The 26,797-nt window shown below is 38.3% G+C and overlaps 1 protein-coding gene across 1 annotated transcript in view; it reads left to right on the top strand.

Annotated features, from left to right (window-relative positions):
* Positions 1 to 21,517, top strand: part of myo7aa (myosin VIIAa) — a 59,692-nt gene extending 38,175 nt beyond the window's left edge. Inside the window, exons 27-50 of the mRNA XM_054606598.1 lie at positions 346 to 435; positions 556 to 683; positions 1,275 to 1,401; positions 1,680 to 1,799; positions 2,946 to 3,119; positions 6,360 to 6,587; positions 7,151 to 7,318; positions 8,203 to 8,320; positions 9,519 to 9,645; positions 10,591 to 10,760; positions 13,198 to 13,388; positions 14,400 to 14,524; positions 14,970 to 15,127; positions 15,824 to 15,977; positions 16,546 to 16,701; positions 16,824 to 16,929; positions 17,103 to 17,216; positions 17,433 to 17,520; positions 17,873 to 17,979; positions 18,195 to 18,380; positions 19,457 to 19,573; positions 19,896 to 19,979; positions 20,067 to 20,186; positions 20,788 to 21,517. Coding sequence (XP_054462573.1) covers positions 346 to 435; positions 556 to 683; positions 1,275 to 1,401; positions 1,680 to 1,799; positions 2,946 to 3,119; positions 6,360 to 6,587; positions 7,151 to 7,318; positions 8,203 to 8,320; positions 9,519 to 9,645; positions 10,591 to 10,760; positions 13,198 to 13,388; positions 14,400 to 14,524; positions 14,970 to 15,127; positions 15,824 to 15,977; positions 16,546 to 16,701; positions 16,824 to 16,929; positions 17,103 to 17,216; positions 17,433 to 17,520; positions 17,873 to 17,979; positions 18,195 to 18,380; positions 19,457 to 19,573; positions 19,896 to 19,979; positions 20,067 to 20,186; positions 20,788 to 20,880 — 3,249 coding nt within the window. The 3' untranslated portion in view covers positions 20,881 to 21,517. The remainder of the gene's footprint in view (positions 1 to 345; positions 436 to 555; positions 684 to 1,274; positions 1,402 to 1,679; positions 1,800 to 2,945; positions 3,120 to 6,359; positions 6,588 to 7,150; positions 7,319 to 8,202; positions 8,321 to 9,518; positions 9,646 to 10,590; positions 10,761 to 13,197; positions 13,389 to 14,399; positions 14,525 to 14,969; positions 15,128 to 15,823; positions 15,978 to 16,545; positions 16,702 to 16,823; positions 16,930 to 17,102; positions 17,217 to 17,432; positions 17,521 to 17,872; positions 17,980 to 18,194; positions 18,381 to 19,456; positions 19,574 to 19,895; positions 19,980 to 20,066; positions 20,187 to 20,787) is intronic.
* The last annotated feature ends 5,280 nt before the right edge of the window (positions 21,518 to 26,797 follow it).

Genomic DNA, 26,797 nt, shown 5'->3' with positions numbered 1-26,797 from the left:
TTAAAATAAGAAAACAAATAGGAACAAATGTCCCTCCAAAACTGAACTAACTCTTCAAGAAAGTTGTGCTGGACAGTGGTAGATCTTTAAATTAATTTAAATCTAATCCTCTCGCGGGTTGCTTCTCATATTCACAGAACGTCTATTCCCTTTATGTTATATGTTAAAGAAAAGTCAAATGTAAGCGTTTTTTCTCACATGGCAAACTTCTGGACCATTTACTACACCTCTGTTGGGGTTCTGGACTTCAGACTGACAGTCACAGTAGATATGTATCATGTGTGCTGCTAGCAGGAGCTTCTCTGATCAGTCCATGAGCTGTTTTGTATCTTGTCCCGCCCTCAGACGCCTCACGCTGACAGCCACAAGAAGAACAGCGTCCGACACAAACTTGTGTCCCTTACCCTGAAGAAGAAATCCAAGATCACTGAGGAGGTGAGAGATGATAGCAGAGAGAGAGAGAGAGAGAGAGAGAGAATAAAACTACCTTTCGGGGGGTTCATCTCTATGTGGCATGGTGAAGTAGTAGAAAAGTCACAGTCTGATGCTTTTCAGGTCACAAAGAGACTCAACGATGGCGAGCACGGTCTCCACGGCAACAGCATGCTGGAGGATAGGCCAACATCAAACCTGGAGAAACTTCACTTCATCATCGGCAACGGGATCCTGAGACCAGGACTCAGGTACACACACACACAAATTCATTCACATCATTATGAGGCTGCAGACATAAATATAACTGGCACAAACTCATAATATGCATCTTGGATATAATATGTGCGTTGATGAAACCCAAAAGATTATATCTCTGCTGTTATTGTCAAACAAAATGAGACTCTAAATTATAGCAGCAGCAAATAAAATCAGACAATTCATTCCAACATTTTTATGTTTCCAAATGTGTCTTAATCAGATTTTTGAACTTGCTCTTAAATTTTAGAGAGAGCTCTGGGGACATACAGTTTGTTCACACAGCTTCTGAGACATTTTGAGGATTCATAATCACTTTCTATTACCTATTTCTGAACTTCTAAGTTTGACAAAAGATTATACTGATGTACTTGTCTGTATATCTGAGAATATAAACAGTATAAGCAAAGGATGTCGTATGTTGTACATTGAAGTGAATTGTTAATACAACCTTTTTAAACGCGTGTGTGTGTGTGTGTGTGTGTGTGTGTGTGTGTGTGTGTGTGTGTGTGTGTGTGTGTGTGTGTGTGTGTGTGTGTGTGTGTGTGTGTGTGTGTGTGTGTGTGTGTGTGTGTGTGTATTAGGGACGAGATCTACTGTCAGATCTGCAAGCAGCTGAGTCAGAACCCGTCCAAGAGTTCTCACGCTCGCGGCTGGATCCTCATCTCTCTGTGTGTCGGCTGCTTCGCCCCCACAGACAAGTTTGTCAAGGTCAGGACATCCAAAAGTCTTTTCATTTTTTCATCTATTCAATTTAAATTCACAGGAGGTTCACATATTTCCACAGTTATTTGTTTGTCTCCAGAACTGATCCTCTACAATTAGAGATACAGCTGCAGAAAATCAATGAATGTTTTTTCTTTTTTCTGTTAAAAGGCAAATGCATTGTAATGTTTGTACATCCCGATCCTACACTATGTATCAATTATCTGTCAATTATAGTAATATTTTTTCTGATGTTGCCCTCTCAATGCTACCTTTCCTTACAGTACCTGAGGAACTTCATCAACAGCGGTCCGCCGGGTTATGCTCCGTACTGTGAGGAGAGACTGAGACGAACCTTTGTCAACGGGACAAGAACACAACCCCCCTCCTGGCTGGAGCTGCAGGTACAAACACACACACACATGGGATTGATTCAAGAAAAAATATCATTGAAATTTGCCAATATTATTGTGAGGTTAGGTTCCCTTGTGTAAAATAAGCAAATTTTTTCAGTCTTTTTCCCTGAACGCTTCAGTGTTATCAATCATCACAGTGTTCTTATATATCAACACCCATCAATGTTACATCATACTAATCCTTTTTATATTTTGAAGATATATCCAGTTTATAGCTGTCCAATCAATGGTAATGAACTTGAAATCTCACACACATACATCTTAAACACATTCTTACAAGAGAGCAACAATTTGGCTTTATGGTTTTATGGGACCAAAGCATTGCTATAATGTATGTAAAGATACTTAAAAAAAAGACTGTTTCATGGTGTGGTTTAGGTTGAATATCAGCAAGATAAGGCGGTGTATTTATATACATCACATTTCAGCAACAAAGCAATTCAAAGCCCTTCATATAAAACATTAAAAAGCATTGCGACAAAGTGCAAAAAAAAAAACACATCGTAAAAAGACATTCAAATTCAATTCAATACAGCCATTAAAGAGCCAAGAGAATAGGAAATAAACAAGCTAAAATAGAAAAAGACATAGAAAGTATAGTTAAGTACAAGAATAAAAGTAACATCGCAGGGTAAGAAATGAATAATAATTTGATTTATTGAGAGGCAGTGGAAAATTGGAAAAGTAGAGTTAAAATGGAGTGGAGCCAATGATCAGTCGGTGTGACAATCTGAAAGAGAAGTTCATTTATTGCATTGTAGTCTTGCTACTTCTGCAAATATATAATGTGCTTCACAAAAGATAAAAAAAATACACATAAAAAGACAGATATAAGAAATCAAACACTCATCAGACAATACTATTGATTTAATATAAATAACATTAGCAGTAAATAAACACAATAGCGATAGAGACAGAGGCCAACTGTGGTAAAGAAAAAAAAAAGAAGACTTAGAAGGTTGACAGTTAATGTGACAGAGTGAGCAGGACTGATCTGTTTGTCACAAACTGCCAGGAGGTCACTGATGTAGTCCGAACGAGGATGTCAAGTCCTTTGAAATTGATTCTGTAGATTAAAGCAACAGGTTTTTCATTTGGAAACAGCTCAGTGTAAGTTCTGAAATCTCTCTCCAGGCCACCAAGTCGAAGAAGCCCATCATGCTGCCGGTGACGTTCATGGACGGTACCACCAAGACACTGCTGACGGACTCCGCCACCACGGCCAAGGAGCTCTGCAACGCGCTGTCTGACAAAATCAACCTGCGGGACCGCTTCGGGTTCTCACTCTACATCGCACTGTTTGACAAGGTCGGTGCACATACACACACACACACACACACACACACACACACACACACACACACACACACACACACACACACACACACACACACACACACACAAACCCACACGTGAGGACCATCATTGGCACTGAGGAGCCCCTTACCCTTACAGAAATGTGTTTTGCTCCTTGTCACTTTACTTGGATGAGTGAGAATGTGCAGAATGATGTGTGTGCCGAGTTTGTTTTCACATTCATCTGCTGAGAGTAAAAAGTTTCTCTTTGCTCACCTTAAATCTGAGTTTAACACTTTAACATCAGCACTGTCTTTGAACAGGAAGTAGTTTTCACAAAAAAAACATGTCTTCATATGGGGACAATCTGATGCCTAAACATGGCTGCACAAAAACAGAAATTAGGAAGTGTTTTTTGCAAAGAAATTGGGTTTATTTTAATGCCTAAAGATGTAAGTTTTGGCCATGGCTGAACAAAACTAAAATGGAAAATACCTGACTGAGATACTGATGAGTATTTCAGTCAGGTAGGGTTTTTTGTTTTGTTATTTTCTATCACACCTATTTGCCTATGTGAAACGCCAGATAACAGTTTTGTTGATTGCAAGCAGAGGAACACATTGCATGTCATACATCACACTCAAGATTTCCCAGAGTAGCCTTTTTTCCCTGCAACGCTTTGTTTTTTTTAGGTCGACCAATATCTGGGAGATGTGCGCAGGTAATGGAGTAGAATTACATTTTTATATATCTCCAAAAGTATTGAAAGGATATAAATACTTCGTTACATTTTAACATGAAAAATTTTCTTTACTCCTCACGTTTAATCATTTTGCTTTACTGCACCGGTTTTATTGTGTTGTACAAAGTTTCTCAATCAATGTGATGGACTGAACTGTGCCAGCATACCATCATATACTACGTTACTTAAAAGTAACTTTCTTTTATAAAAAGTTTCCTTGTTGTGAGCAGTTTCTTATAGGAGCTATTTTTTAAACATACTTCCTGAATGAGGATTAAAAGATCTTGGGGAAAAAAAAAACTTCCTCAATCTCTGTGAAATGACAATGGAACACACTGCTCCATCGCTAGGTCTTTTTGTTTTGAAGTTCAAATCAGAGAGCAGTGAAATCGGGCTTTAACTTTTAGCAGTGGACGCAGAATGTGCATGATGGTGCATTTCAAATGATATATAGGCTGTAGGGATTCAAATGAGACATCAAGGATTCAAGCATTGTGTATTGTGATTGTGCAACACGGGGTTTCACAACAAAATTCAGTTGTAGCGCAGTCCACAAAACAAAACCAAAACAGCAGTGTATTCCTGTAGTGAAGTTTTTGCCATACGTGCTCCAGTATAAAACACAAAAAGACAACATATTAAGACAAGAATGTAGCAAAGTTAATAATAGCTACAGGCTGCTGTTGCCATTAATGCTTTATACATCACACAAAGCATTTCATGTTACACATGACTGTAGTGAAGCTTAAAACAACATACCGACAAACATAACATAATTTTTATGTATTTATTTTTTATTTATTGATTATTTGTGTAATGGTGTGTGTGTGTGTGTGTGTGTTTGTGCATTTTCTTTCTCCTTTTTTCATGGAGCTCTCGGCCTTCTCCCACTCCTGCTCCTGGTCCTGCAGAGTCTTCCTGAGGTTTTCTGTGGCCTGAAGGAGGGATGTCTTTGGGATATCTTTTCCTCCTGGCACTGGATGCAATGTCTCTCAAACTGCTGCTCAGTGTTCTCCAGAGCAGCCACGAGGATCTTGTTTCTTTGCTTTTCCTTATCAAGCTGAGCCACATAGAAGTTTGTCTTTTTGTCAGTGTCCTCCAGCAGGGAGGTTCTCTCCTGCTGAAAGCGGAGGCGCTCTGTCTCCAGCAGGTCTTTTGCCTTTTTCAGGGCTGCTGTGACGGCGTCCTTCCTGGTCTTCTGCTCCAGCTGGTCTTTATGGGAAGCCTGGTACCTCTCCAGCGTTTTCTGAGCCTCCTCCTTCTGTTTGTGGAGAGCGTCCTCCATCTTGCCGAGTTGTTTTTTCAGCATCCGAGCTTGAACCTTTTCAAACTTCAAAGAGTTCTCCAACGCTCTTGAAAGAGCCTTACTCTCGTTGGCGTCGTTGACCTGTGCCTTCAGGTAGTGGATGGTGGTCTCCAGGTTGTACACCACTGCTGCACCAGAGTCTTTTTCAGCACGGAGCTCTGATTTGAAGGCATCCACTTCTTTTTGGTGGGTCTCCTCCTCCGCCTTCATCTGCTCCACTTGGACTTGCAGGTCCTTGGTTTTGGAGGTCTGCTGCTCAAGATCTGTCTGAGCTATTGAACGCTTTTAGCTTGTTTTGGTATCAATAGCTAACGTTAGCCAAAAATAGGCAGACCCCTGAACAAAGTTATGTCAATGGTTAGATCGATTCAGTGTGCAGCATAACCAGAGTTAGTATGTTCCTGCTCATGTTGTTATGTTGGGCGAGCAGCCCTGCAGTCGTTGAGTGATCCTGTATCTCTACTCTTGCAGGAAGGTTGCATTTGCAGTTCTGTGTTACATGTTTACATGATAATTTGAATGTCATGTGTAATTTGCTCTAGACTTTTTTTTATCTGTGTTGGCTACAGTGTTAATTTTTTCCCCTGATCACCAATGCCTCGAAAACAAATTTCAAAAGCCAAAAGTCGTTCATATTCTGATATATATATAAAGAATTGTAGATAACATGTCTGGGATTACAGTGTTGAGGTTTTACATTCATTATTACAAAATGAGACCAGGCAGACGAAAAAATAGGAAAAATTGGTATAAAACCAACTTTAGTCTTAGTTTGTAGTAGTACGGAGTCAGTGTTACCTAAAATATAAATAAAGGTATGGAAATGAGAATATTTAAAAAAATAATCTCAGAATCTCTATCAAATCTTTAAAAGTGCAACAGTATCTATTAAAATAGAGCTTGGAGTATCTATCTTTATAAGAGGAGATGAATTTTGAAATACAGTTTTTGTGCAAAAAACATCATCTGCAAATTATTATTCAAAGCCAAGTATTCTCTATGTGTCTTAATGTTCTCACTATCCAAAAAGGTATTTACAGTCAAGTTGTAAAACTGGTCCTTTACAATTATTTTAATATTTCTTACACATTTCGATAATAATATAAACAAATAAATCTAGATTAAAAGTGAAGTCAAATAAGAAAATAATAATCATCAAAATCATTGTGTGTAGTAGCAGAAATGAATGATTCTTCTCCTGCAGGTCTCGTCTTTGGGCAGTGGGAACGACCATGTGATGGACGCCGTGTCGCAGTGCGAGCAGTACGCCAAGGAGCAGGGAGCCCAGGAGAGGAACGCCCCCTGGAGGCTGTTCTTCAGGAAGGAGATCTTCACACCCTGGCACTCCCCCACCGACGACCAGGTCGCCACCAACCTCATCTACCAACAAACCGTCAGGGGCGTCAAGTTCGGGGAGTACCGCTGCGACAGGGTGTGTTATTCTTTGTTTTGTTATTTACTTTAAAGAATAAAGAAACAAGATCATTGCTTTCTTGCTGAGAGTTAGGAGACTGATACCACTATCATGTATGAAGCCATTTAGTTTAGCTTAGGACAAAGACTAGAAACAGGTGGAAATAGCTAGCCTGGCTCTGTCCTTAGTGCACAGATATGAGACTGATCATCTAACTCTCAAAAAGAAAATTAAGGTTATTACTGAAAATGTTGAAATATTCTTTTAAATTGTTTGTTAGAATTTAAGCTAGTGAGTAGTAGAAGACCTTCTCCCTTTACCTATCTGACAGAATAAATATACACAACATAATATAAATATATATATATATATATATATATATATATATATATATATATTTATCAGCAAAAGCATTGTCATGCTACAGTGTATTGTGGTTTTTAGGTACTAATAAAAGTAAAAACAAGTAGGAAGACTGATCAGAGGACTGACAAAGTTCATATTCAAGTGTTTCTCAGTTGCCTCGCATCTAAAAAATCCTCCAAACAAACATACCGGTATCCATCTCTCTGTGTCCCCAGGACGACCTGGCAGAACTGGCCTCTCAGCAGTATTACGTCGACTACGGTTCAGAGATCCTTCTGGAGCGCCTGCTGAGCCTCATCCCCTCCTACATCCCCGATAGAGAGATCAGCACCTCCAGGACGGTGGAGAAATGGACTCATTTCATCATGGCTGCTCATAAAAAGGTGTTTGTCACAGGGACTAAGTCTGTCAACGTCCTCCCTGCGAAATTAGCTAGAGATGGCCTGCCAGTCCGCATCTTTGATTTATACTTGAATATCTCATAAATTATAAGATGGATTGTTATAATAATATAATAATTATAATAATTATAAATTAATTATTAATTATAACATGAAAAGTTGATCAGACATTCATGGTCCTCAGAGGAGGAATCCTACTGACTTTTGTGATCCCTTATCTTGTCCTCTAGCACCGCAAGCAGTTGGACATTTAGTTTTTTTCAGTTCAATTTTGACTTTTTTGGTATGCTAACACGCTATACTAAGATGGTGCACATGGTAAACATTATACTTTCTTAACTACACAGAAAAGCTAGCCGTATGGCTATAAGGGAAATACGTGTTTGTTCATGGGTACTTGAGAATCTTTTTTGCACATGGGAAGTTATTTGGTGATGCATGCATGTAGATGAATGCATGGAATTTAAATGTAGAAATGCATATTTGTATATTTTGTCCATAAACATTCTTGAGTACACATGAAACTTATTTTTCTTTGCATAATGCAGACATTTGTCTGACGCTCAGATGATCTAACTGGTTGAGTTAAACCTTCAGTTGGTTCAAATCCACCTCAGTCCTTCATCGATCTTGCCCCCAACTCTGAAAGTATTTTAATATTTTGTGAACAGTTTTGATCGGCCTTAAGTCTACAGGGGATGTTCTGCTTGGTTTGTTTAAATTAATATTAGAGGGCCATAATAAGGAAAAAAAGAAAACCATTGACTGCCCCCATCATCTCACCCCCAAAACACCTCATTGTTTTTTCTCTTTTTATTTCACACATGAACATAATGAACCATCTCTCTCTCTCTCGGGCTGATCAGGGCATCTACACCCAGAAGAGATTTGACCCTCAGAAGGTGAAGGAGGAAGTGGTGGACTTTGCTCGACACAAGTGGCCTCTGCTTTTCTCTCGTTTCTACGAAGCCTTTAAGTTCTCAGGTGAGGACCTTTGACCTCTTTTAGTTGATTAGTTTAGTTTGAGTTGAGTCAGCCAATCTTATGCATTCGTACATAGCGTGATGGTCTTTTTAAAAACATTGAGCAATTAAAAGCAATCATTATTTCACTTCAATTTAAAGCCTTTATTGTCATATGCACAACAATTATAGAGAAGCAGACATTGAATATTCATTCTTAGATATCAGGCTCTCTGCAACAGTTCTCATTAAATATGTATTTCAAGGAAATAATTACCCAAATAAAAATGAAAATCTAAGACATGAAATAAGACATGAAATAGTGCAGAGGTTAACATATTGTGATTCAAACTATAAAGGAATAATATATATTTGTTGTAGACAGGTGTATAGTAATTCCAAAATGAAAAAAACTGTGATGTAAACAAGAATCAAGTAGAGGCATATACTGTATATACAGAGATGTAAACAGGTAGTAAAGAATATTTAAGTATTATTGTAGCATGAAGGCATGAAGGCAAAAACAAAGAAATGAAAGAAGAAGATACAGCAGATGAGGAACTGCAGCACATAATAGGAAAGAGTGCAAATCACATAAAATATTAACAATAAAGATATCAAGGTGCAAAAACCAAACAACAACACGTGTCTCTCGCTATCCAATCCCTACATCCTGTACCTAGAGAGAGCTAGTTACCGTTAGCCGTTAGCAGCCAGAGCGCAGTCCTGCTTAGCTAAATAATGGTATAATGGTAAAAGTAGCCAACAGCTAATCTTAACAGATGTTCCATTTAGTGACAATATGATCTGCTCATTCTCTGTTCAGTAAAAATGAGTGGTGGTCAAAGCTTAAATATAATGATGATGGTGCTTCACTGCATGATTTGGATATCATGGAATAACTGCATGAACATGTTTAATCATCCAATTTAAATATTGTGTAAAGTTTTGTATATTCAGCTGACCTGCTGTGTGCTGGTTTAAAGATGCTGGCAAAAGAAGATCACTCAATCATTAAGTTGGATTTTAATTAAAGTGACAATTAAATTACAACTCAAGGAGCCTTCCTAAGAAATAGAAGTTACGTATTAACAGTAATTAGAGAGTATGGGACCCATAAAATACAGCACATGTGAATGTCATAACTCTGTTCCTGTTGGTTCTGTGACAGTGGATCCTTCAGGTGTGTAACCTTTCTTCTTGTCCTCTCGGCCTCTCAGGACCCAGTCTGCCTAAAAACGACCTGATCGTTGCCGTCAACTGGACCGGGGTTTATTTTGTGGACGAGCAGGAGCAGGTCCTCCTGGAGCTCTCCTTCCCAGAAATCACTGCAGTTTCCAGCAGCAGGTAAGGCATGCTGGGAGCTGCAGTCACTTAACTGTCCTTTCATTCATTCCTCCTTCATCTACTTCCTGCGTTCTCTTCCTACATTTCCTTCTCTCTCTTAGATGCGTGTGTCTTAACAAAATGTATTTTTTCAACCTGGTTCTCTGAGCACATCCTCCACCTTCTCTCTCCTCTTTCAACAATAACAATAGTGATTTCAGCAAATGCCCAATAAAGATATTTGTTTTCTCTCGAGTGTCAAAGCCTTATACAGCTGTGTGGATTAAAACTCAGGAGGTGGCGTTGTTATAGAGCCTGTTAGAACCAGGCTCAAAGGCTGCAACATGAATGGGAGACAAGACGAGTGTTAATGTAATAAATAAGCACATTTATTTAACAGATAATATTAATGAAACAAAACAACCATGGAAAAGCAGTAACCAGCAACAAAACTACACAAACTAAACTAAACAGCAGCTTTGTCGGCCGAGGACGAGCCCAAGGAAGAGAGTGGGGATCCATGATCAGGTGGGGAGTCTCTATAACTGGAACTCCCACCAGGCTCAGGTGTGGCTCATCAGCTAACACAAATTAGAGCCAGCAAACAGGACACAGACCTCTAGTGGAAGGGATGGGTCGTCACAAGCCACAACGTCAGTTTCCTACAAAGTCAACATTTGTGTCTTTTAACCATGAGGTCTGAAGCCCATTAACAGTTATCATGTTGTTGATCTTTCCCTAACTTTAACCAAATCATCCTTTAGCCTGAACATTTACCATCAGCACGTATTGGACATTCACATGAAAGGTGGCACATTGTTCCTGCAGCTGTGTATCACATCAGGAAACAGTTTTAGAAGTCACAACTGATGTGGTGCTGCTGATCACAAAATGCCAAAATGTGTTGTTCTGCAGATGGTTGACAATATTTAGTTGTTTAATCTGGAGGACTATTTTTGCTTTCAGGGGAGGAAAGTTACAGAGCCAGAGTTTCACTTTGGCAACCATCAAAGGAGACGAGTACACCTTCACCTCCAACAACGCGGAGGACATCCGTGACCTGGTGGTGACCTTTCTAGAAGGCCTGAGGAAGAGGTCGAAGTTTGTGGTCGCACTGCAGGACAACCCCAACCCCAGTAAGTCCAGAACGGAGACGTTGCAATTTTTCTTTTTGCTTTTCTTTTTAGATTTTTGTTTGTTTCCTCATGTGCAAGTAATGGATTGGAAGAGTGGCAACATCATTTCAACACAAAGTCAGTTTTCCAAAATCTATACTCTTTTGTTAAAATGTGAAATTTGATGTATGTTAACAGTATTATGCTGTGTGTACCAATTGAAAATCTACCTGTGACACATGAACTAAAACGATGTAAACAAATTTCAGGATTTTGAAATTCACGGTCAAGAAAGGTCCTTAAATGTCTGTATTGTTGCTTTGTTTATGCATATAGAATAAGTATATAAAGTAGTGACCAATACCCAGAGATTTTCATTTGAGTATCACATATTAAGAATTAAACAGCAAATGCACATATTTAAAAAGCTGAAACTGGGTAATGTTTTGCATTTTTGCTTGAAAAATAACTTTTAAAATAATCAATCAATTGTCATTATTGTTATAGATTTCATTTATTTAATTAACTAATCAATGTATATAAATATATATATATACAGCGGGTAAAATAAGTATTGAACATTTTTCTCAGTAAATATATTTCTAAAGGTGCTATTGACATGAAATTTTCACCAGATGTCGGTAACAACCCAAGTAATCCATACATACAAAGAAAACCAAACAACTACGTTCAGAAATTAAGTTTTGTGTAATAAAATGGAATGACACAGGGAAAAAGTATTGAACACACTGACTGAAATTTATTTAATACTTGGTACAGAAGCCTTTGTTGGTGATGACAGCTTCAAGACGCCTCCTGTATGGAGAAACTAGTCGCATGCATTGCTCAGGTGTGATTTTGGCCCATTCTTCCACACAAACAGTCTTCAAATCTTGAAGGTTCCGTGGGCCTCTTCTATGAACTCTGATCTTTTGAGTCAGGTGATTGGCTGGGCCATTCTTGCAGCTTTATTTTCTTTCTCTGAAACCAATTGAGAGTTTCCTTGGCTGTGTGTTTGGGATCATTGTCTTGCTGAAATGTCCACCCTCGTTTCATCTTCATCATCCTGCTAGATGGCAGCAGATTTTTATCAAGAATGTCTCGGTAATCCTTCCTTCAATTATATGAAGTTTGCCAGTGCCGTATGCTGAAAAACAGCCCCACACCATGATGTTCCACCTCCAAACGTCACTGTTGGTCTGGTGTTTTTGGGGTGATGTGCAGTGTCATTTGACCTCCAAACATGGTGTGTATTATGGCCTCCAAAGAGTTCCATGTTGGTCTCATCTGACCAGACTATATTCTCCCAGTATTTCACAGGCTCTAAATGTTGTGCAGCAAACTTTAAACAAGCTTCAACATGCTTTTTCTTCAGCAGTGGAGTCTTGCGTGGTGAGCGTGCATACAGGCCACGGCGGTTGAGTGCATTACTTATTGTTTTCTTTGAAACAATTGTACCTGCTGATTCCAGGTCTTTCTGAAGCTCTCCACAAGTGGTCCTTGGCTCTTGGACAACTCTTCTGATAATTATTTTCACTCCTCTGTCAGAAACCTTGTGAGGAGCACCTGGTTGTGGCCGGTTTATGGTGAAATGATGTTCTTTCCACTTCCGGATTATGGCTCCAACAGTGCTCACTGGAACATTCAGAAGTTTAGAAATCCTTCTGTAACCAATGCCATCAGTATGTTCTGCAACAATAAGGCTGGGAAGGTCCTGAGAGAGCTCTTTGCTTTTACCCATCATGAGATGTTTCTTGTGTGACACCTTGGTAATGAGACACCTTTTTATAGGCCATCAGTTGGGACTGAACCAGCTGATATTCATTTGCACTGACAAGGGGCAGGACTGCTTTCTAATTACTGATAGATTTCAGCTGGTGTCTTGGCTTTCATGCCTTTTTGCACCTCCCTTTCTTCATGTGTTCAATACTTTTTCCCTGTGTCATTCCATTTTATTACACAAAACTTAATTTCTGAACTTATTTGTTTGGTTTTCTTTGTATGTATGGATTACTTGGGTTGTTACCGACATCTGGTGAACATTTCATGTCAATAGCACCTTTAGAAATATATTTACTGAGAAAAATGGTGACGTGTTCAATACTTATTTTACCCGCTGTGTATATATATATATATATATATATATATATATATATATATATATATATATATATACAAAAATGTATGTATGCAGCTAATCTGTAGTCTAAGAATCCTTGTGGTTTGCCTTGTGTGTGGCTGTGATTCTCTTATTAACTTAAATAATAATTTGTTTCTGTTTTCTTTAGTTTCGGCCTAAATTAACTCAAAACGTGCAGAATAAAGAATTTTCACACTAAAATACACTTCAATCTAATATATTTTTACAGTAACATCCAGTAAATATGATACTAGTGGTAATAGAAGCAAGGCCAGATGTTAGTCATCTCACCTCCAGCTGTGTTTTCTTTTTCCACAGCTGGGGAGGAGTCCACGTTCCTGAGCTTCATGAAGGGAGACCTGATCCTGTTGGACCAGGACACCGGCGAGCAGGTGCTCAACTCTGGTTGGGCACACGGTGTCAACGAACGAACCAATCAGAGAGGAGATTTCCCAGCCGACTGCGTCTATGTCCTGCCCTCCGTGACCCGACCTCAACAAGAAATACTGGTTAGAGAAAAAGACAACACATCCAAGAGCATTTATGAAATGAACTTGGTTGTCAGAAGTAGACTCCTCTTTACAACACACTGACTTCCTCTTCTTCTCGTTACTTTTAATATTGAGAAGCTGTTGCATGTTATGGGAAAAGATAATTCTGCAGGAAGCTGGATCTTCATTTCAGCAGTATTTTTAGCTTTTTAGCTAAATTTGCCACAGTTTTACCAGAAGTTTCAGAACAAAATATCTGATTATTAGTGAGATTTGTTTTCCAATATCTTATATATCTATCAAAAAAATATTGGTTAAAACAAATAACAAAAAACTACTGAATCCAAAAAACACACATTAACAGGAAAGGATCAAAATGAACAATGTAGAGATTTGATGTTAGTTTACGTCCATGACGGACAACAGAAACAAACGTGTCAGCTGACGTGTACATAAAGCAGCAGTAAACTGAATTACTAAGTTTGTAACAAAAAGTTAAGGACATTTTATTTACTTTACAAACCTTAAGCAAAGAAAAAACAAAGTAAGCCGTTTTAAACTATGATGCTCTCATTATCATATTATTCTCTCACACCTTTTCTACAATTTTTGGGGAGTACCATGGGGACTTTTCTATAAAATACCACAGCACACAGTAGACTTTTAAATGACACATTATAGTCACATGAAAAGAAGTTGCACATTAGAATTTGATTTCAATACAAAGAGAGACTTTTCTTGTATAAAAAGAAGGGAATTTGACTTCAATTCCTTCTGTGCAGAGAATTCAAAGATTCAAAGAAAAAAGAGAGATTCAGAGCCAACGGGGGCACAAAATGTTGTACTTTTATATGTGTTGTTTTGCAAAATGGAATGTTAACGTTGATACTTGCTAATATGTTTCTTGTAACATTTTAAATCTGATTAAAACATCCAGCTCTTCCTTTTATTTGAACAAACCTTTTGTAATTCACTTTGAATAAAATGCTCTGTCAAAGGAATGTAATCTGATGTAATCCGACCAATCAGGCGCTGGTAACCATGACACCAGACCAGCGGCAGGAGTCGGTTCGTGTTTCACAACTCGTTCTGCCGGAGGGCGACGACAGGATGAAACCCTACACGCTGGAGGAGTTCTCCTTTGACTACTTCAGGTACACACCCACACACACAGACACAGACATGCGCACATACTGGGATTAAAATTAAATTTAAATAATCCGTGAAATTTCCTACTGTTTTAAATTTTAGTTTTACTCCTTATTCTCTGAAAATAATTTCAGAGTGGACACAAGCAACTGTAAATCCGCCTTAAATCAGTTATGGAGCAGCTCAGGGATCAGTCCTCGGCCCATTACTGTTCTTTATTTACCCTTTAAATATAATCATTCAAAGGCATAAAATCTGTTCGCTCACAGAATTAATGATTTTATCAATAGCACACAATTAAGTGAGATCGTCTATCTGGAAACTTCCTTCAGTTGAATTCAGACAATTCAGAAGTTGTCGTCTTCACATGTCCATTTTTAACCGGCAAATATAATTTCAATTGACACACAGTCATGTCAACATGTCACAAATATAGCCCGCTTCTTCCAGGCCTCCTCCCAAACACACCCTGAGCAGGGTGATGGTCACTAAGAATCGTGGGAAGGACAAGATGTGGAGCTGCACCAGAGAGCCGCTGAAGCTGCCGCTGCTGAAGAAGGTCGTCAACCACGAGGAGCTGTCCCAGGATGCCTGCATGTCCTTCATAGATATCTTTTGAAAAACAGCTGACGTGACGCAGGTTCTAGACTGATCATTGACCATTTCAACTTACTCAGGCTCCTGTGTTGAGTCTGGCTTCATTAAATTATCAACCCTAACTGCTCTAATCCTAACCCGAACAAAGCTGGAATCCAAATGTAGTTAACTCTGTGTTAACCAGTTTAACTAGCAGCTTGTGCATGTTAAAGAGGCCGGTTTGTAAGAAAAAGCAAAAGCAACAAACACAGATCCAGAGCAGCATATTTGATGAGACATGTTTCCTTTAGTGCAAGAAAAAATATTTTTACAATATTCTTCACTACAAGACACCGGTTACATTATTTGATGATGCTGAATTATATTTTATTTTATTAAAATGTATTTTTGCTTTAACAGAAAAAAGTCAAAGAAAATCTAAGTGAAGCACTATGATATGAGTGGCGGTTACCACGACAGCCCATTAGGCCCCTTTGTTATGTTTTTATGACTGCAGAAATTCTTTAAATTTGTGTGTGTGTGTATGTATATATATATATATATATATATATATATATTACCACAGATTTTCTTTCTATGCTCGACTCCCAAGGTTGATGAATATTGGTTAAATTCAACCTCTCTGTCACACACCCAGATATTCATGCCCATTCTCTCATTTGTATTAAAGCTAACCAGGTTGTTTTATTCCTTGACGTTTGTCCCACCTATGATGAAGTACATGGGCGACTACCCGTCCAAGCGGACCCGCTCCGTCAACGAGCTCACGGATCAGATCTTTGAAGGAGCTCTGAAGGCCGAACCTCTGAAAGACGAGATCTACTGTCAGATCATCAAGCAGCTCACCGACAACCACGTCAAGTGTGTAAACCGACGCCATTATCAGTCTAATCAGTGCACTTCAATATGAGTCATGATTATAACTGTGAGGTTCACACTTTCATTAAGACTTTACCATGAGGTCACACCAGTTTTCATGAATCTACCTTTGAGTTATAATGAAACACAACCTAAATATTTGTATTAATTACTGAAATTCCTTAATTGCAAATGTATACACTTTGTATTGAATTGTAAAGCTTTTGGCTGGTTGGAAAGATATTATCATGGTAACCCATTTTTCTGAATGTTATCAAACGTTATAGGTCTTTGCCAGTATTTATAGTGTAAAAAGAATACACCAAATATTACGTAAAGATGCTATGGTTTTAACATAATTTTTGAAGCCTGTGAAGCCAAATAACAACTGTTGTGTTTTATGGCATTACGCAAAATAAACTAAATCACAGAATGATGCAGATGTTCCAGTGTTGCATTCAGTGCTCCTTAAACATCCAGTCGTCCCTGTGTCTGCAGTATTTAGCAGGCAAGAGCAGCAGATATTTCTAAGTGGAAGCTGAAAATGAGTTTTGTGCTTCTGATGCTGCAGGTACAGTGAGGAGAAAGGCTGGGAGCTGCTGTGGTTGTGTACTGGTCTGTTTCCTCCCAGTAACGTGCTGCTGCCGCACATCCAGCGCTTCCTCCAGTCCAAGAAACACCATCCGCTCTCTGGGGACTGCATGCAGAGGCTGCACAAGGCTCTACGGTAAAAATGAAGGATTTCATTTGTTTTAACTGATAGTTGTTGAATGCATATTTATAACTATGGCGGTTTGATCCCCGGCTCCTGAATTTCGTTTTTTCGTTTTATTGTTATCATGGTTACAGTAACGGATCCAGGAAATACCCTCCTCATCTGGTGGAAGTGGAGGCCATCCAACACAAGACAACCCAGATCTTCCACAAAGTTTACTTCCCAGACGATACAGATGAGGTCAGACACACACACACACACACACACACACACACACACACACACACACACACACACACACACACACACACACACACACACACACACACACACACGGTATTTCAATTTCAACTCATCAACTAAAAAATGAACACATGAAAATTGAGAATGTTCGTGCCCTGTGAAACCTACAGGCGTTTGAGGTGGAGTCCAGCACCAAAGCGAAGGATTTCTGCCAGAACATCTCAACCAGACTGCTGCTCAAATCCCCCGAAGGCTTCAGCCTCTTTGTTAAGATCTCAGACAAGGTCAGGGGTCAAGGAGTGTTTCTCAGAAAGTATTTATATGACATTCTTGTAGTTTAATGAGGCTAAAAAGTGTTTGTAGAAATAATGAAATATACACTTTTTCTAAAAAAGTGAACTGTTTGATATTACCATATACAGAATATGATATATGTGTGTGTGTGTGTGTGTGATCAGTGTGTGGGAGATTTCTTCTTCGACTTTGTCAGACATTTGCAGGTGATCAGTGTGCCAGAGGGAGATTTCTTCTTCGACTTTGTCAGACATTTGACCGACTGGATCAAGAAATCTCGACCCGCTAAAGACGGTTGGTACCTCCATTAATCATGCGCTGAAGAACCTCCTCCTGCTGTCTTAACGGGCACTTGGTGGCAGTTACTAGAAAATATGACACATAAGTAGGCACTTACTCACAAACAAAGCATGTTTTGGGTAGTGGGACAGACCCCAAGTCCCTTCAGGACACATTCCAAATTTAAATGTGAAAGTTCGACTTCACTCACCGTTACAGTCAGAAGTTCTCATTTTTTATTCAGGTTTGCTTCACATGCAGGAAGTAAAACCACAAACTGCAGGGTATTTGAAAACATCATGACTTTTATGAAGGAGGCTGGACAAACCTACTGTATATTTCACTCTCTTCCCATCCCACCTTTTAGGAATCGTTCCCTCTCTGACCTATCAGGTGTTCTTCATGAAGAAGTTGTGGACCAACACAGTTCCAGGGAAGGACTCCTTCGCTGACTCTATCTTTCACTACTACCAGGTCGGTTATAAGGGACCTGAAAATGTCTTTACTTCTAAAGTTTCAGGCAGCAACTCTCTCCTACACTTAAGTTTTTGTTCCACATGACATATTCTCATCCAAGGTTTCTTTTGTTTAAACTTTTATTGTCTGCTATATTTGATTAGTGCTAGAACTTTACCTTTCTGTAAATTATGACATCACCTCTTGCCCCTTATTCTCTTCTTTTAAATTAGGAGCTACCTAAGTACTTGCGTGGCTACCATAAGTGTTCACGGGAAGAGGTTTTCCAACTTGCAGCGCTCATCTACCGCGTCAAGTTTGAGGACGACAAATCCCACTTTCCTACAATTCCCAAGATGCTCCGGGAGCTGGTTCCCCAGGATCTCATTCGTCAGATGTCACCAGATGACTGGAAAAGGGTAAACCTTTTTTGTAGCCATATTTATATTGAATATCAACTTTTTAATTCACTTTTTTTCTTTAACCTTGCTGTATTGTAGAGTCAAATTCTATTTTTAATTTTGTAAATATTTTACGTATAATGGTCGGATGTAATATAACGTATAGAAAAGTAAAATAATTGTTAGTCAAGTCATGTATTAAAGAAGGTATTGTATATAAATATATACATAGGAATAACAGTAAGGAAACATGGCTTCTCACCTATGTGTATTTCTAGGTACACAACTGAAAAAAAGAATATTTGACAGAATAGTATCTGTCAAATAAGATCAAATTTTTCTAAAACATTTAAACATACAGTAGTCATAAGAAGCAGGGGCAAACTGACTCCGTAGATTACTTGAGACATACAGGTGTATAAATTCAAAGTAGACAAAGATACATTGTCTTACACAAATGCATCAGTTTTCTGTAAAAGCTCTGTAAATGGGAAACAAACAAAGTGGCAAACTGTGCTAGTGGCGTGAACGGTGCAAATAGTGCTGACAGAGCTGACAGTGTTTACCTGTGGGGGAACTGGACGGTGGGCGCTACGCTTCCGACGACGTTAGCAGCTTTAACCGCCGTAAGAGAGCAGCAGCCGTTAGCTAGACAGTGGGTGCTCATGTCTGTCACATGCACGTGCACATGCACGGACCCGTAATGTGAACAAAATACAGAGAAACTCACACAAAGAGAGAGAGAGATACTCTGTTGTCTGCTCAGGTAGACACTGTAGACACACGTCACAACTCATTGAAGGGAATTTTGTTACAAATAATTGTGACGACAGATTGTCTCTTTTGTCTTGGGTCATCTGATCGTCTCTTCTCCCCATCGGCCCTCATCAGCCTTTAAAGAGATTACTGATCAAACTATCTAGAACCAACATGATCCGATAACGATGCTGACTCCACCTAGAGTAATTAAGAATTTACTTTGATAATTAATTCTGGGTCTGTGTGTGTGTGTGTGTGTGTGTGTGTGTGTGTGTGTGTGTGTGTGTGTGTGTGTGTGTGTGTGTGTGTGTGTGTGTGTTGTGTGATGATTGCAGTCGGTGGTGGCATACTTCAACAAGCAGGCCGGTAAATCAAGAGAAGAAGCCAAACTGATGTTCCTGAAGATCATCTACAAATGGCCGACCTTTGGCTCCGCCTTCTTCGAGGTCAAGGTAAACCCCAAATGGAGCCTTTTACTTCCTGTCTCTAGCTCTCACTGGGTGCTTCTCGTGTGTCTTGTTTTTCCTGATTATTCATATAGTTAAGTAGCAATGCAATCCATGAAGGACATTTACTTTTCAGTGTGGTATTAGTAAGTTTACTTAAGGATCTGAATAACTTTTTCATCACTGCCGATTTTCTTTGGTATCTTCCTCATGGAGCTAGATGAAAAAAATATTTTTGTCGAGAAAATTCAAACATCTTGGGAGCAGCTGCTGACAGGACAGCTGCTTCTTACATATCTAGATGTCATAACAACATAAATCTCTTTAGCAAACCACAGAGCCCAACTTCCCAGAGATCCTCTTGATCGCCATCAACAAGCATGGAGTCAGCCTCATCGACCCGAAGACAAAGGTTTGTGTTTGTAGAGAAATAATAACTTATTATACTGCTCAGTTTGGACTGTAACAGAGGCTCACCCCTCTCTGTGTATTTGTGCAGGACATCCTGATCACTCACCCCTTCACCAAGATCTCCAACTGGAGCAGCGGGAACACCTACTTCCACATCACCATCGGCAACCTGGTCAGAGGGAGCAAACTGCTGTGTGAGACCTCGCTGGTGGGTGGCAGCAACGGTTAAATAATTAGAGGCCGGGCTGTGAAATACCTCTTCTCTACTACAACGGCTCACATCATAACTTACTGGTTACAGATCCAACAGTGCTACAACAGTCTTGTCATACTCTCACTTTCTTTAAACATAAATTCTGTTCACCTTTTAATTCCAGTTGCTTTTCTTTACAGTTTACTTTGCAGATTTTCTTGATTGAACAGTGGGTCTAATTTTAATTGTTCAGGTTTAACAACGAGAAAAACAGTGGAAGCGGAACGACTATAATTTATTCTGTTAGAAAAGTGAAACTCAGAGCAGCAGAGTGGTGAGTATGACATGACCGTTGTACTGATGGAAGTAGTGCTGTTGGAATGTACACTTTACTTAATTTATCAAGGGAAATATTTAATTAAACAAGTAAAAAAACAATCTGAAAAAAATGAAAATGAAAGGCAGCCCTAAAATGAGAACAGATCTGAAACACATTCATGTTACGCAACTATCAAAATACAGTTTAAACAAGTTAGTTTACATCAATAAACTGAAGATATCAGCTGTGTATTTTGACATGTATGTGTGTATATGTGTGTTTCCATTTCACCTGCAGGGCTACAAGATGGACGACCTACTGACCTCCTACATCAGCCAGATGCTGACCACCATGAACAAGCAGCGCTCTGGGCGGGGCCAAAGCAAGTGAACTTCTTACTGGCAGGAGGCCGCCGAGCTTATTCGGCTCTTGCGCCCTATTGGCCAGCACTGCAGCTGGGGGCGGACCTTTGCCAACCAGCTGTGGACGATGAGCCGCAGTCCTTCTGCTAGCTCGGACGGGTCAAATCTCACCGGCGGGAGTTCGGTTGCCAGCAGCGACGACCCCGGCGAAGGCCCCAGCAGCTATCACCACTACAACCACGACGAAGAGGAGGACGAGCCGTCCAGTGAGGATGACTACCTCTAAAACCTCCAAACTCTCCGTCCCTAAAAGGCCGGTCCTCTTGTTTGGCTCAGGATTCAACAGTAAGACCTGCTTGTACAGAAATACAGTGATCTCAACCTTTAGTAAATGTTGCAGTGACCCCAGGTGGCAGCAGGCGTTCACCGCCTGTTTGGACAATTTAAGGACTAACTAAAATACATCAGTAAACTTTATTTTCTTGCGGACTGTCATTGGACATAATACATCTTTAAACTACAAATGAGACTGGTGGACTACAGCTACTAGGAAGCTCATCGACTCATAATGGACAAGTTTAGGGTTTAGCAAAAAGAACTTGATTGGCTTATCGATCCATTTTATGCCTTTATTAATTAATTACATTACTAGGAATTATTCATATACACAGCTTGGAAGTACTGATAAAATGTAACATTATGTCAATAAATACATGTAATTAATAACAATTGTAGGCCTTATTGTCAATACTGTTTTTCCGTCCTTCTTTGAATTGAATGATTGTGTGAAAGGGTATTATATTTAATAATATATATGGTATTTTAGAAAGTCTTTGGTAAACACTGCAGAGACCCTGTTAACCTCAGAGAGTTGCCATGCTAACGCTTGCATTCGACTCAAAGCGTAGCTTAATCATTAAGATAGAGCTGAGCCTGAAAAAGAGTCTCAACTCAGAAGGTAAACATGTGATTTAGGTTTCTAAAAATATAAAAATAGTCATTCATTTTGTATTATGCAAGTGTAATTAACAATACAGTATCAGAGGAGCCTTAGTGAAGCCGTAGACATTAAGTCACGTTCCTTTATGGCCTTGTGCATCTTTAAATACGGACAAAGTCAAAACCTTGTTGACTTAACGTTCCTTCTTAGATACAGCACTGGCTGGGATTTTCTCGAAGGAAACAAGTTAAATGTTAGAGATTATTTATCTTGAAGCCGTCTTTTGTTTAGTTTTATATTTCATGCCTTAATTGTTTCCCTATTTCTGTTGAGATTACAGTTGTTGTTCTTATGGGGCTTTTGTAAGGTTCTTGTGGTTTGACAAAATAATCTTAACTCCACATACTAGCCTTTTCTGGGACTTTTTGTTGCTTTTCTCAGTCTTCAAAATTTGGACTAGTGATAATAGGTGCGGACATTCACATCCGACACAAATGCTCTATTCAGGGATGAAAACCATGAGATGTTCCCTAAAAGCAGTGGAAAAAGCTAGTAAGTGGACCTCTGTTTAAGTCTATTTGGTCAATCTACTCTCACACTCAGCAGTCCTGTAGTTTTTGTTACTGTTATTACAAATGTAATGGATCCTACCAAATCCTGAAGTTTGCGGATGTATTTATAAGTCTGAGATCTAGATTTTCTACATTTGTGTTAAAAGCACTTTCATCAGCACAGTTGCCTAAAATTCTCCTGTTTAAGAAGAAACTTGCATGCCGAAGTATGAGCAAACCATTACAAATAAAATTGACTTCACAGATCACAGTTCAGGATCATTCTTAAGACAGCTGTTTGTTTTTTTAACCCTCCTGTTCTGTGAAATAACCGTTGGCTAAATAGAAACATTTTGAATATTTGAAATACACTCACCCCTCCACCAGTGGCCTTACCTCCACAACGGTTGCTTAAAAAACACAAGGCCAGATTTTCACAGATCTTTGCTCAATTAAGCCTGTGACTTCAAGAAGAAGTGGGTTTACTTTTTTCACCTTAACCTTTTGTGGCACAGATAAGCAAGAATTTATTGATCAATACATAACTATTGCATCATAAAAGTCCATAAGCAAATTACATGTTTAGCTTGGAAAAGATGAACAGGTTATTATAAAATGTTGTTAATGAAAGTGATAAATGACTTTTTTTTCATTGTTTTGGTGAATCTCAGGCCTGTCAGTGTGAAATCTGCCTTGTTCATGCGTATTTTTTTGTGCGTCACTTGTACGTCTGCTTTTTGATGTAACAAACCCTTCATCCATTAACCTGCACGATTTTGTTTGGTTTGTATGATGAACAAATACACTGGTATGTTAACAGTGCCAACCATTTCATTTGATGTGTTCAGTTTGTTGTTTTTCTTTCTGGACTTATGCAGCAAAAGTGTGTTGCTGCCTGTTGTGTATTGTCTATGACTGTGTTACCCGATCATCTTGACTTCCTGTCAAGAAGGTCTGTGTAACGTGTGCTCTCACTTTTGTATAAAACATTAAATACATTTGTTTCGACTTGACTGATGTATATGAATGAAAAATTCATGTAGTTCACAATTTATTTAACACAGTTGGGACACTGATCGAATGGCCTAGTTGTAGCATTGTGCCTGACGCTATTATCATGCTTACTGGGATGAAAAAAATACTATAGCATTTAGAAAAGAAATTCATTGTATAATATGTTGAAAAAATTCATAGTAAAGCATGTCAAAAAAATTGTCATAGTATATGTCGAAAACGATCGCATGGTATAAGTCATGGTATAATACAGCCAATAAAGACAGTAAAAGTCATAGAATAGAATGTTGAAAACAAAATAAAAAGTCATATAAAAAGGTCATAGTATAGCATGTCGAAAAAAGTCAAATAAAAGTCATACTTTAGCATGTTGAAAAAGTCATGAAAAAAGTCATGCTGAACAAAGTCATAAAAAAGTCATACTTTAGCATGTCGAAAAAAGTCATAGTATAGCATGTCGAAAAAAGTCATGAAAAAAGTAATGCCAAACAAAGTCATAAAAAGGTCATAGTATAGCATGTCGAAAAAAGTCATAAAAAAGTTACAGTTCAGTGTCAAAAAAGCAATATTTATGTCAAAAAGTGATTGTCTGGTATGTCAAAAAAAAGGAATTGTATAACATAAAAAAGTGATACTATAGTTTGTCCATAACAACTTATAGTATGTAAATAAAGGCATTGTATAGTATGTTAAAAAAAGGAATAAAAGAATCATGTGTAGTATGTCAAAAAAAAGTCATAAGTCATAGTATATTATGTCTAAAACAATCATACAATTCATAGTAAAGTATGTCTACAAAGTCATAAAAGTAAAGTTTCTTGAAAAAAGTAGTAAAAGAGTGTTAGTATACTATGTCAAATAAAGTCATAGTATGCAAAATAATTGTCAATAGTCAGAATAGTATCTGTAATATTATAGAATGTTGATTTAATGTGAAAGTATAGTATGTCTAAAAAACATATATTTAAAGTGATAGTATAGTATATCTAAAAAACATTTATAGTATCATATTCATAGGTCATAGAAATGTCATGAAAAATGGCATAGAATATATTTAAATGTATTGAAATGTCAAAAAAGCACTGTATAGTATGACTTAAAAGTATGCCATAAAAAATTGCAAAAAAAGTTATAGTATAGGCCATCATAAAATCGTAATTTAATAAAAATGATATTAAAATGTTTTTGTCGAATAATATATCACTGAAATGTAGGTTTTTGTTTGTTTGTTTGTTAAATAGCAAACAATAAGCTATGTATGTCTCTTCAGGCATAACAAAAACACCAGAGACAGTGCTACCAACATTTTTCTCCTATTTTTTAATACCAGATGACAGTAGCATTTACAATCAGAGAAAAATTACATAAAAAATGAAACCAAAAATTGTGAATGCTTCTTTAAAATGTTATAAAACAAAAAGGCTGTCAGTACAGCACAAGTTGTAAAATTCTACAGAGATTGAACAATTTGATTGGCAATTGACTATAATAACACCCATATTATAATCTTACTCCATTATACCTTTGGGTATTTCTACTCAGCACCAAGTATTACAGTTCATTATTCAAAGACAATGTTGAGTTTATACACTTGTTGAGCACTTAACATAATTTGAGTTGAATCTTTCACTCATCATTTCAGTGAGATTTTCTAGTTCAGAAGATCAGATTTTTGTTTTATAGCCACACTAAAAGCTGAATGTGTCTTGCAGCGGGCATCTCTTTATGTCACTTGTTTGCATACATTTAAAGGACAAACATGTCAACTGCCAACGTCTCAGTGGACAAGCCCATCACATGGCACACAAGACCACAGCTTCCAGTCAGGGCAACTTTGGTACTGGAAAGGCTTCCTGGAAGGGGTTCCAGTATCACACCACTGATGGAGCCAAATCCAAAACACAGCCTTGATACAGAGAAAATGGAGATATGGAGTAAAATTCATAACTCAATTTAATAATTCCATTACACAGACACTGATCTTGAACATACCCTGTAAAAAAAATTGCAGAAAATAAGACAGAGATCATCAAACAAAGCCTTGCTCTAAAGAGTTACCAAAAAATAAGAAAATCTAGAGTGAAGTATCTTTCTTGCTTGGCTGAGTCGCATGTTCCAAATATGTATGTATTTAGCTTATTGACTTCAGAGAGAGATAACAGGTTTAAATATGACTAAAACACATCTTACTAAGGTTGTTAGGCTTCATCTGCAATTTAGCCAGTTGGACAGTGAAGAAGAACGTATATTATACTGCACTTGTCTGAGACATTTCTTTGAATGTGTAAGAGGAAACAGGTGCACTTATCCTTCACTGAACTGCAGTTGTGTGCCCTGTCCAAAAAAACAACAACAATATCTGTACTTCCCAAAATTAAAGTCAGGAAAAAAGTCAACACTCCGGAGGTCAAAAAGTACGAGAACAACCTCATGTGTTGATCATATATACAATGAACATGCTGACAAATCGCCCATGAAGCTTTCATCAGTGCCGATGTGAGGGAAGGACAGAGGATGTCTCATGTGTACAGATTTAAAGCCCTCTGAGGCAAATTTGTAATTTGTGATTCTGGGCTCTACAAAATAAACTGAATTGAATTGAATCAGAGCATGTTTTTTTTTTTTTTTTTTTACCTCCTGGAGTGCAACTTTTTTACCAGACAGTGATTTGGGACATTATTTCCACTGATGAAAGGATCCAACTGAAGACTGGCCACCACTTGAATCACCATGGGAAGCCTCTTTACAGACACCATTGAAGAGCTAGTAGAAAGATAGACCGTGGGTAGAGAACCACTTTAATAAAAGCATCTACAAAACAAAAGTTGGACGAATCCAACGCATGCAAGGCTCGAAATGCAACGCCTCTCCAAAAAGGAAATCCAGCCCAGTGCTGCATGGTCACCAGACTGGGTCACATAAAAAGCTCCAGCGGTGGGAAACATCATATTCAATAGAATAAATACGGCTGTGCAGCTATTATGATTGCAGCTAAAACGCTTAGCTTATTATATGCTCAACAGGAATACAAATACAAAGTGCTAACCACTTATTCATAGGACAACAATACAATACAGTACATTAAGTTGTTTTGTTGCATTCGCAGTCTTAGACAGTCGTGTGATTATGCACTGTGATGACTTTAGTTTAATCATTTTTCTGACTCCAGGACTTAGGAATGCATTGACCAAGATCTCCTCCAGATGTGTTTTTTAAGATAAAATAAATAGTCTAGAAACTTAAACCAAAACTTAAAAAGTCTAAGAATGCTTTGGAATGAAAGGCTAGCTGGGTTAAAGCATGTGCACGTGGATTCAGACTGCAGGTTAAATGTGATGCAAAAAAAGCCTTAGTTGTTTTTTTAATGGCATGTCCTGATTGGTCTCCACCTCTGTGCAGCATATTGGTGAAAAAAACTAAACTCAGTAAATCCAACTTTC

Source organism: Anoplopoma fimbria, chromosome 1 (assembly GCF_027596085.1).
Source record: "Anoplopoma fimbria isolate UVic2021 breed Golden Eagle Sablefish chromosome 1, Afim_UVic_2022, whole genome shotgun sequence".
Lineage (NCBI taxonomy): Eukaryota > Metazoa > Chordata > Actinopteri > Perciformes > Anoplopomatidae > Anoplopoma > Anoplopoma fimbria.
Note: the sequence above shows the minus strand (reverse complement) of the source record. Positions and strands in the feature narration are given on the sequence as shown.